At 54.5% G+C, this 11,449-nt stretch overlaps 1 protein-coding gene across 1 annotated transcript; it reads right to left on the bottom strand.

The window, feature by feature from the left end:
* Window positions 1–286: 286 nt before the first annotated feature.
* LOC116825774 (microtubule-associated protein 1 light chain 3 gamma-like) lies at window positions 287–4,162 on the bottom strand. Its single transcript, XM_032782030.1, has 4 exons — window positions 4,105–4,162; window positions 3,942–3,997; window positions 3,214–3,320; window positions 287–476 (listed from the first exon to the last, which is right to left on the bottom strand). Exons 1-4 carry the CDS (start codon window positions 4,160–4,162, stop codon window positions 287–289), a joined length of 411 nt encoding a protein of 136 aa, XP_032637921.1.
* Between the last annotated feature and the right edge of the window lie 7,287 nt (window positions 4,163–11,449).

Raw genomic sequence — 11,449 nt, 5'->3', positions numbered from 1 at the left:
GAATAACTTTGCAGTGGATCAGAGTAATAGGACGTTGTTCTGCATTAAAAATGTTTCATAGCTTTAGTCACAAGTTATTCTTCTAACAGGCATCTTCAGAGAGACTCAAGTCCCCAATGCTGTTGCAGGAGAGTGATCCTGCTAGCAGCTCCTGGACTTTCATGCTCTCCTCCTCTGTCCCCACACAGCTGTTTAATTAAAAATTCCGGTAAGAAAGGTTTTCAGCCCCTGCAGTTGTTTACATCACAAGATAAACCAATGACAGACCAGCTGGCAACAGGCAGGTTCATGACTGAGTCACCGCAGGGCCATGCAAGCGGCAGCAGCCAAATATCTCCTGGGAAGCATAGGTTACATAGAGAAAGCCGTCGTCATCCTTGTGGTCGCGGTACACCTCCCCCATGCTCATGCTCAGCAGGTTTTTGTTGTTGACTAGCAGGTAGAAGGCCTGGGTTGCCGTCAGGGACATGCGAGTTCTGGGGGTTTAAGGAGATTTTCAGAGGCTGTTAGATTAGGAGGATCACCATGGTTCCAAGAAGCATGAATTGCAGTATTTGGCATTGGGTGTTACTGACGTCACCAGCTGCTGTACAGAGAGAATGGACCCTGCCCAAGAGACCTTGGCATCTGAGTACAAGGGGGAACAGGTGAATGAAGTAGTTAAAGGCTCTCGATCACTATGCACTGTCTCTGGCTCTCCCCAGTCACCAAGCCTCAACACTGAATGCATATGGGGGAGGAAGAGTCAGCGCCATGAGACAGGGAGCTGAGGCTAAGTGATGCACCCAAGGTCATCCAGGGAAGTCAGTGGCAGAGCAGGGAGTTGACCCCCCCCCCCCCCCCGCAGCTCTCTCAAGTCCCAGGCTAGCACCCATAACCCCTGCTCTGCCCGTCCTCTGTGTGTTCTCACAGTCTGCACAGAGCATCTTTCAAAGAGGTATTCACCACTCCCTTGCACACATGCTGCACTGGTTATTGTAGGGTTGGCTTGCATACATGCTGTTTGTGTTGGTTAATCCTACTGGAGTATTTGGGTTAACAAGGTTCTCCTGACACAGAGGCCCAGTGGGCATCTGCAGCTTTTATCATAATGTGTGTCAGACCTGACACCGTTGTTTGGTGCAGTGCCACATACTAACAGTGAACACCCCACCCAGTGACTTTTGGGACCAGCTATGTACAGTGCTAGAATTGCTCTCAAAGTCTCTCTGGCAAGACATGCCAAGCCCAGTCTGCCTAGGCAATGGAATGTGTATTTGCTTGTTGGACCTGCCTGGTCACCAGGCAGAGACAAGGAAGGTACCTTTATATCCCAGGTAAACAAAAGCATCCAGCTACCGAATGGGGCAGACGGCCTCGGAGTAGCATCATGGGGGAGGAAGCTGCAGGAATTAGTGTGGTGTCAGTTCCCTGGTGGGAACAGGAACCTGGGCCCCCAGGAAGGCTTCCTGGCTCTTGAAGCAGGGTCAGGGACCTTTGGGAAGGGAGAGGAAAGGCCATTTGGCCTCCTTCACAGGAAGGAACCAAGGAGCGAAGCACTTGCCGCTGTTATTCCTTGGCATCACTTAAACAAAGGGAGGACAGGGATTAAGGGACTGGTTTTACTTTTGCTATAAACCAATTCAGTCCTTTGATGAAAGCAGTGTTTGTTCACCCAGCTAATTCCATGAACTGCGGTGCTGTCTCTTCACTAACTCAGTAAAAAGGAACAGGAGTCCTTGTGGCACCTTAGAGACTAACAAGGGTATTTGAGCATAAATGTGTTAGTCTCTAAGGTGCCACAAGGACTCCTGTTCCTTTTGCGGATACAGACTAACACGACTGCTACTCTGTAACGGGTTTAAGAGTAGAGCGCAGGGGCTGGTGGATGCTACAGGGCAGATTTGGGCAGAGGGGGGGACACCAGGAGAGTGTCAGAGTCACCCTGCAGAGAGCAGCTGGGCATCGAAGCCAGGGTGCAGCTTGTCTGCCACAGCAGCACAGCATTGAAGGCAGCCAGCAAGAACCCTGCAGCATCACAGCACCACACTGCTGTCTTGTACTGCGCATGGGCCAGGGAAACGTTCTGCCTCTTGACAGCCTCAGTGATGCCACTTTGAGCAGGAAAGCAGAAATGCCAGCCCCAAACACAGAGTAGCACAGTGAGCTGCTGCCCAGGCCTGTAGGTGGGGGTGGGGGGTGGTGATGGGCTGCAGTTTTCCATTAGCCTCCCCTCCCCCTGTCACCTTTTGTTGTTCCATCCCATCTCCCTGATTAGTGCAACCCCAAGACATCTGTACTAAGCCAGCTTGGAAAAGAGTTATGTCATCTCAGAGGAGCATGCAGGGCTGGGATCCGGGAGGGCTGTCTGTCTTGTTAAGCCTGGCAAGTTCGGTAGGTCTGGTCTCTGTTAGAGGGAGTTTCTTTGATCAGGTGTCATGCTGCTAATTAGCACTCTGAGCCTCTCTGACATCACTGACCACTGTTAGTGGCAGCTACAGCTTGTTTGCATCACTGCTAATTGCCTACCTCTAATCAGCTATTCACCTGTGCCTGCTTGCAACTTCAAACAGATCATTCAAATAAAGCAGCAGAAAAGCCAAGCAGCAAGTACACCACTGCAGGCCTCAGCAAGGAGGCCATTCTCAGCCTCCCCTCCCAGCAAACAGCAGGGGAGTCTTTACAGCAGCAGCCCCTCCCCGTCAGGGGAAGAGGTGCTGTGTCTGTTACACCAATTGCTCTGGTGGCTTGTAAAGCTTGTCTGGTTTCACCAGTGCAAACCCTGAATGCAGATGCACTTAGAGTTCAAGCCTCACTCACCTGTGGTTGCCAACTCTGACTGAAGCTGTTCTGGGAGATTCCCCCTCTCCGCACCCCCAACAGGACAAGGTCATTTCCTTAAAATAGCCTATTAAAGTCTCCTGGTTTACTTCCAGTAGTCACCAGGAGATCGATGCTGATTCTGGGAGACTCCAGGCCAATCAACCCTACAGTCACCCTGGTTGCCAAATTAAGCTAGACAGGTTTAAGGGTGCAAATGCTTCTGCATTAGGGGTTTGCATTGATGCAACTAATTCAGACAAACCTATTTAGTTAGGCTGATGCAGCTTTTCCAATGTGAACCAGCCCTTTATATTTTAAGAAGCATGTGAGGGAAAAGAGATGGGACTTGCCCTTTCCCAGATCTGGATCACATGAAAGAGCAAACCCTCCCCCTGGGCGCTCATGCCTTACCGCAGGGTGATCACAAACTGAGACATGGACGAGTCCTGGGAAACCAGAAATTTGGTCCTATCCAACAGAGGCAGCTGCTTCTCCTTCTGGTAACGCTCCGCCACCACCTGGAGCCAGAGACGAAAGACAAGTCAGAGCAGGACCTAGGGTGTTTGCATGCCAGCTTTCCCTGTCCCAGAGGCGCAGAGCCCACAGGGCCATCTGAGACTGGAAATGCCTCTTCTGAGGGTCTCATTTGCACCATTGCCAAGCCTCAGCAGCTAACTCAGGCCCTGGTATTTATAAAGGAAGGTTGAAGGTTTTATTTGCTGGATGGTTTGAGCCTGTAAAGGTCTCATTTTCAGGCTTCCCCAAGCCACCAGGCTTAGAAGTTTAAACAAACAGTTTCCCCATGAGCCCAGGAGGAAAGCTATCACACAACCCACAGCAAACTCATGGGAGTTGGCCATACTGCCTTCACAGTGCAGAATTTGTCCTTCATCTGCAGGTCTCACTGAATGTCAGTCACTTCATCCACTCAATTTCACAGCCCATGTCTCCTGTGCTGGCCTGAGGCAACAGTGCCTGGCATGCAGATACCCCATGGTATGTTTGTGTGGTGGCAGGAAGCCTGAGTCGGGGCAGGAGGGGAGGGGAGAACCACCCATAGCTGTGGGCCGTGAGCTCTGTTAGTGAAGCTCAAGAAGAGTTAAACTCCCCCAGGACAGACAGAGTGAGAAGAACTTTACCGGGATCTTGGTGGGGTACTTCACCCGGATTTCAGCTGCTTCCCGCATCCTACTGGCTGCAACAAGAGAAACAGACACTTATGCATGGGGGCCATGCCTCGGCCTCCACCCCAGCTCTCTTCCTCCCCCCTTCGCATTTCTCCCCAATCACCCCTACATTTACCCAGGCTCTTCCTCTGCTTGAAAGAGCGACTGTGGCTATTGCTTTGGCAGCGCAGCATCTTCTGGAGGAGGAAGGTTCCCACTGCCCTCAGGACTCACCCTGCAGATGCCTGTAACTAGTGATGAGAGTAGAAGCTGCCTGGGCCCCTGATATAGCCCCACCTGCCCGCCCGCCCACATGCTCAGGGGGGGGCGGAGCCAGCCCCGAGGCCACTGGCTCCCTGTAAGCCTCCATCCAGGGTCCCGGAGCTGGCGCTAGGCAGAAGCAGACTAAGCAATTGCTTAGGGCCCCACGCAGCTCGGGGGTGGGGACATTTGCTTTTTATGACATTTTGGGGGGGCCCCGCAGGTTAGCAGGCCCTCTGGCTGTGCCATGCCAGTGCATGGTGATGGTGAGACACCCAGAGCAAGCCCCACTGTGCACCCAGGCCATGTCTGCATGAGGGGTAGCTGCTCCATCGGGCTTGTCACACCAATGCACAATTCCATTGTCCAGCTAGGGCCCAACAGAGGCAGCCAGGGATGGTTTGGGGGTTCTGCAGCTGGTCTGCTGGCTGGTCGTCCCAGCCAAGCTACCCCTGCTCCAGCGTCCCGGCCCCGCAGGCTGCCACTCTACACAAAATACCGCATGGAGGCTGCAGATGGAAGCACTCCCAGGGCAGGGTTCAGGGAGCCCCAGCCCAGCTGCAGTGGTGCTTGCTCCTGCTCCAGACAGAGCCAAGCGCTACCCCCTGCGAGATGAACGAGGGCAAAGCCCCTGGGTTCGAGCCAGGCTGTCCCAGTGCAAACAGTGGCTCTGCCTGTCAGTGCTCAGAGTCTGGCCCAGAATGGGGAGGCCAGTGACTGAATTCAAGGCCAATTCCCAGGGGAGGCTGCAGAGCCAGATGTACTTCAGCTCCCAGCCAGACCCCGGCTCACCATTGACATCAGAGGGGTGGACGTGGGGTTCAGACGCTTTGCTGCAGCGAATGTGGGTTCAATTCCTGGCTCTGCCACAGATGTCCTGTTCGACCTTGGGCCAGTCACTAGAAACCCGGATGTAATAATCCTTCTGGTGCATGTTCAGGCTCTTTGCAGTAGGAACTGCCCCTCACTGAGTCTGGACAGCACTTGGCACTGCGAGGCCTGCTGCCGCAGTGGCAGCCCAGGGCTTTGTGAGAGTCTGGCCAGGCCACCCGAGGCCCTGTCCCCTAAGATCCCTAGAACTCAGTTCTTATCATGGTAATGACACAGGAGCTGTTGTGCTTGGAAGCATAGCGGGCAACCAGCCACTCGTCACAGGCCGACTCCCCATGGACACACAGCAGTCCAGCAAGGCTATTTCCCAGAGTTGCCGCTGGCGGCCAAGCTGCCATGTTCAAAGCCCCAGCGCCTCTTGCTGGAGCACAACTGACCTCATCCTTCTCCATTGTTTGCATCCCTTTGTTCATTGCATTTCACGAGTTCCCTCCTCCATGGCCTCATTGACACCATCAAACCAACATGTGTGTCCACCGGCGCCTCGGACGCCCGGCTGCGCCAGAGCACGGCTCGTGGCTTGCCCTTTCGCCACCTCTGAGTGGCACATGGGCAGTGGGGACACACAGAAATGCACCTGACGCAATGAAAGGCAGGAAGGTGGTGGCGAGGCTGCGTGGAAGCAAGACGCTGAGGGGGAGGGGCGTGTGACTATTGAACGTGGTTTGTCTTTTCTGGCATAAGAAACATGATGGGAGTTTTGATCAGGCTTTGGCTGCGTAATTAAAAAGCCCCCGGGGCCAGCAACGTTCCAGCTGTGGCTGTGGATAGCAAGGGCTCAGGCAGTGTCAAGGCTCATAGGAGGAGTGGGGAACAGCGACAGATCTGTAGGAGGTGACCCCCACCAGAGCAGGGGTCCCCAACCCATGACTGTCTATGAAGAGCCAGGGGGCCGCACCCACCCTCCCCATGGCACCGTGTGCAGGCATTTGCATGTGTACAAAGTGGGTGCATTCGTTACAGGCTTGATTCCCCGCTCCATCGCCATGGCTTTACCCTGACAACGATGCGGTGGCTCTGGGCTTACGCTGACGTTAGCACACATGCTGATCTGCCCTGACTGGCAAAGCCTGCGCCATTAACATGGACTTTGCTCTCCCTGAAATTCCAGTCCTGAGCTGTGGAGGAGGGAGGAGCTCGGGGCTGGGATAACAGGGGGCAGCAGATCGGGGCTGAGGTTATGCGCCCCGTAAACATCTCAGGGAGGGGTTGAACTAACCGTGTCTGACATCCAATGTTACTTCACTGTGTGCCGGCACCTGTCCAGCATGATGCTGACCATATCGCTTATTGACCGGGAGAGAGAGAATGTGAACGTGAGGGTCCCCCAGGGAGCATGCGTTCAATAATTTAAAGCATTTTATAAAACAATTTGTCCCCAAATTGATCAAAAGAGAGAGAGAGAGAGTTCAGACGACGACATCCCTCCGACAACACACATTCATTAAAAGAGAGGATAAAAAATTGATAGAAAATACAAAGTTAAAGTCGCCCCCAGAGAAAGCAGAGGAGAGGAGGATCCAGCTGACACAGTCTCCAGCAGTGTCTTCCTCCCCGGGAACTTTATGCTTTGTGCAGGCATGTGGATGGACAAAGTGCAGGCCCCCTGCCAGAGACGCCATCCGGGGGCCCCCTGCCTGACATGCCGTAGGTTAACGCCCAGTCCTGAGAGATGGGCAAAGTTGTTATTATGGCGGTGCCTGGAGGCCACAACCAATATGGAAGCCCCAGTGCCTGGGCACTGCATGGAACCAGGCCAAGGGCTCAGGTTCAGTGCAGAGTTAATTTGAGCATTGGCCCTACTGGAGTCCTGTCCACACACAACCACCCTGGACTCGAGTGCAGTGGTGCTTTAACTGCCAGTTGGCTGGCTGGCCCCTCGGGGGCTGTAGGCTACGGCTCGTCAGCGGCACACACCCACGCTGTGCAGCTCTGGTTTTATTCCATGGTGTGATGTCTCATCCAAAGCTCGCCTTCTCTTCAGGCACGAGGGAGCCTGTGAGGCAGTGCCTGCCCCAAACCTTACAGCCTAAGCAGGCAAAGGGGCAGGGGAGGGATTTGGCCAACGTCACCTCCGGGGTTAGTGGCAGACATAGGAATAGAACCCAGGCCTCAAATGTCAGGCCAAGTAGGCCATGCTTTGCAAGGTGGATTAACATTCCTCATTCTCGGGCCTCACTCTTGCTTGCACCCTCCAGAAAGCAAGTGTTAGGGACCCCCTGGAGCATTCATGCTGAGGGCGGTGGGGTTTCCAATCCCCGTTCCGAGCTCCTGGCCACGCCGTGAAACACTAATGCTGCCTTTGTCCCAAACACGTTAACACCTCCCCCCCTCCCCCCGTCTAATCTGCTTGTGCACCAGAGTTCTTGCTTTTGAAGCTGTTACATTCCCCGTTTAATTTGAAGGACTTTCACCCCACACGGAACCCATGAGAGCAGCACAAATGATGCTGGTAATGAAACCGCACGGCAGATTAGATAACGATTGATGGTTAGAGGCGATTATTGCAGCCAGCATGCCGCATGGCAATCACTCTCCCTGGGAGTCGCCGCTTGCATTCAGGTGGGGTGAGATTGCTGATTGCATTCATGTGTGCAGAGGAAGTCAGAGTTTGGTGACTTTCCCTTCCTTGCTGGGGTTTCACGTTTACCTGCCTGGGATATGCTCTGGCCAACACAGCACCCTCCTTCTTGGCCTCAGGGAGATGACCGCAGAGACGGGTGATAAGGCATTATTTCTGCAGCACCCAGAGGTCTGTGAGGCACCTCCTGGAAAGCAGTGAAGCGACAAGCGGGCCCTATTGTGGGGCCCGGCCACTTGTGTCATTGTTAAAACCAGAGCCAAGTGACCGGGAGATGCTCCCGGCTCAGAACATGAGCATCATGCGCTCACGTTCTATGGGTGCAGGTGACAGCAGCAGATGGGGAGTCAGTCCCAAGCTCCCTATTCCTCCCTCACTGGCCCTGATCTGAGGCCCTGATCCTGCAATCAGATCCCATGCAGATTCCAAATCACTTATCATCTAGGGCCGGGACCCTGGTATCGGACTGTCTTCCAGTCCTGCTGAAATCCATCGGCTTGTGCAGCCCAGTGGCAGGATGGGGGCCTCATTCTGGACATGATGCAACAAGAAGGTGACAGGTCAGATGGGGAGATGGATGGCAGGGCACAAGAGAAAAGTCTCTCCAGGACAAGAACCTTGGTGCTTGGGGACTGAGCCTGGGCAAACGCATCACTCACCTGCCAAGCCCGACTTCCAAGCAGCGGGCCCCTGCCTGAGCCTCTTGACCCTGCTTCGCAGGCTTGTTGCTAGCCACGGTTGCCTCCCCAGTGAGATGGCTGGTTGATGGGTAGCGTGAGTGCTATTAGTGATGGGCATTTGGGTAGTGCCAAGAGACCCCCCATTGGGGGCTGGGGTCCCGTTGGACCAGGTGCTGTCCCAAAGGTGTCCCCCACCCACAGAGCTCACAGACTTAAATAGCAGCTCAGGTAAAGACTGACCCAGGAGATTCCCCACTAACTAACCAAGGAAGGGGGAGGGGGCAGTGGGGGCAGGGGGCTGCACTGGGCTTGCAGGGAGGTAGGGTCTTGTCTCATATCTACCTCCAAGCCTGAGCCAGTCCCCCCGCCCCACTTGTCTGTTTAGTCTGTGAGTTCTTTGGGGCAGTGGCTGTCTCTCGCTGTGCATCTGTGCAGCCGCCAGCACAATGGGACCCTGGTCTCCGCATGTCTTAGTAGCAAAGACGGGGGGTGGGGGTGCTCTTTCTTGTATGTTGCAGATTATTATGGGGCATGCGAGCATCCTCTGCCTGCTGCCCCTGCTGTAGGAGAGGAAGCAAAGCTGATGTTTCCGTGGATTGGGTGAATAATTCTGGCTGCTGGGGCTCACAGCCCTGGCTTTGCCAGGGTCAGGGGACACCGTTCTGGTGGCGCTGGGATACGGGCTGGGTCCAAACACCAGAATGCTCCAGCTCCTGCTGACTGGCAAAACAATAAATGTGCATTATCTTGACACCTTAATTCTTTCGCGATCTCTGGTTTGATTTAAAGAGCGGCCTTTGTCAAGCAGGATCCATAAACTTGCCGAGGGAGCCTCCTCATTCACATGCCGCAGGTATATTTCACGCCATGCCAATTCCCTGAGTCAGGAGAGAAGCGGCTTTTGAAAACAAATTAGACCCCATTACGCAAATTAGATCCCCATTTGTCTCCTTTTTCTCTCTCCTGGAGTCACTTGTGCACGGTTTGAATAGTCTTCGCCCCCCCTTCAAAGCAGGGAGGAAACAGCAGCAGCCTGAGTAATTTAGACCCTCCAGAGACTCAACCTCATTGAAATAAACTCTGGAATAAGAGGCAGTTTTGGACGGCAGCTGTGGAGCGTTGAGAGGCCTTTGCTGGGCAGCTGCTGCCGCAAGGGGCTGTTTGCTATAGCAAGGGGGCAAGAGTGGCAGACAGAAGCAGGAGTGGGACGGAGAAGGTAGATCTGCGTGACTTGGCCCTGCCAACGGCACTGGAGCACAGGGCCCTGGGTTGCCGCTAGATGGCACGGCTGAGAGGTGTTTCGCCTGCCCCATTCTGCTTGCTGAAGGATGCTTTCCAGAAAGGCGTATTAACTCCCCCTGCCTCCTGCACAGCCCTCTCCAGACCCCTTTTCTCCCGCCTCCTCTGAGGTGTGCATGGCTGGCAGGGCTGGGGCCATGTGAAATCCCTGCTCTCCTGCAACCAGGGAGAGTCTGATTTGCTCCTTGTTTTTGGGCGGCTGCCAAGCCAACTGGGGCGACTCATGGACATTAGAAACACAGGCCTAGATTCTGCTTCCAATTCTGCCAGCTTTAGACCACAGTAACCCTGCTGACCGAAGTGGAGTCACTCCTGATTTACACCAGTGTAACCCCATTTTCCTCAGTGGAGTCACTCCTGACCAGAACCCAGGAGTCCTGACTCCTGCCTCCCTGCTCTAAGCACTAATGAGAATCCTGGCTGCTTGGCAAATGCTAACGCAAATTAGGAAAAAGAAGGGGAAAGAATCTAATCTTGGAGGGGGAGGCATTGAGGTGCAGGGAAGTGGTTATAGGGGGGCACCTGGTAACAGATAGTTAGGGGGAGGTTTCCTTGGCTTCCTCGTCTATTTGTTATGGGGAGCTGTTGAAAATCTAGGCTCATTCACGTTATTTCTGAGCCGTTTCACTGGTCCTCTTACACGACTCAGCACAGCTCACAAACAGGGCTCGTGAAAGAAAAAAAATAATTGCCCTCCCACCCCCACCGATTCCTACTGTCACTTTGTTATTTATAGTCTGAGCTGCTGGTATTACAGTGAGAACTAAAGGCCTCGACTTTGAGACTGGGCCCAATTGTTCTGGGTGATGCGCAGTCCCCAGCTTGGATCAGGGCCCCATCGCGCTGGGCACTGCCCAGACCCTGTGATGAAGTGGGAATGTTCTGGCTGTGTTCTCTGAACGCTGAGTGGGGAGCGTTGGCCTGGGAAGGTTGCAGGGCAGTTTTGCTGGGACGGTCTGCATTGGAAGATGGGAGACTTTCCTTGAGGGAGGATACCTGAGCATGTAATGTGAGAGTCCAGGAGGGGGGTTGGAGGCCCAGTGACACCTCTTCCCGGGACACTGGACAAAGGCTGGGGGAGGAGCCGTGGGGAGGCTAAGTGAGAAGCTGGAGGGAGTTTTCAGTTTGGAAGCTGACTGGGAAATGGGGGGGAGCCCTGATGGGGCTTGGGCTTCCCAATGGGGCTGTGGCCTCCCTGGAGCCCCCAGATGGACCTAACTAAAGGGGGTCCTGTTGTCTGTACCGGCAAGACCTGTTTTGGACTGTGTTCCTGTCGTCTAAATAAACCTTCTGTTTTACTGGCTGGCTGAGAGTCACGGTGAATCGCAGGAAGCCGGGGGTGCAGGCCTTGTCTCCCACATACTCTGTGACAGATCCCAACTGAGATTAGGGCCCCGTCACACTGGGCGCTGCCCAGACCCCACCCAAGATCAGGGCCCCGTCGCGCCAGGCATGCTCTGACCCCGACCAAGATCAGGGCCCCATCGCGCCGGGCACTGCACAGACCCCGACCGATATAAGGACCCCGTCGTGTCGGGCGCTGCCCAGACCCTGGCCCAGATTGGGGCCCTGTCGCGCCAGGCACTGACAGGTCTCCCTTGTGACAATGCTACATAGACACAGTCTTGTCCCTGGAGCTTACAGTCTAAATAGCAGGGAGCATAGTAGGGACTTGCCCAAGGTCACACATAAGGTCACTGGCAGAGCCAGGAATGGGATGCAGGTCTCCCGAGTCTCATGCCAGGGAGAATAACTTTGCACACAGCTGG

The sequence above is a fragment of the Chelonoidis abingdonii genome, chromosome 26 (genome assembly GCF_003597395.2).
Source record: "Chelonoidis abingdonii isolate Lonesome George chromosome 26, CheloAbing_2.0, whole genome shotgun sequence".
Classification (NCBI taxonomy): Eukaryota; Metazoa; Chordata; order Testudines; family Testudinidae; genus Chelonoidis; species Chelonoidis abingdonii.
Note: the sequence above shows the minus strand (reverse complement) of the source record. Positions and strands in the feature narration are given on the sequence as shown.

Bases quoted from the DNA above. Each gene is read 5' to 3' on its own strand.
- LOC116825774 (XM_032782030.1), bottom strand. From the start codon at position 4,162: ATGCTGCGCTGCCAAAGCAATAGCCACAGTCGCTCTTTCAAGCAGAGG. The intron at 3,998-4,104 runs GTAAATGTAGGG...CTCTTGTTGCAG, and splicing joins CAAGCAGAGGAAGAGCCTGG to CCAGTAGGATGCGGGAAGCA. The intron at 477-3,213 runs GTAAGGCATGAG...TTAAACCCCCAG, and splicing joins CAGTTTGTGATCACCCTGCG to AACTCGCATGTCCCTGACGG.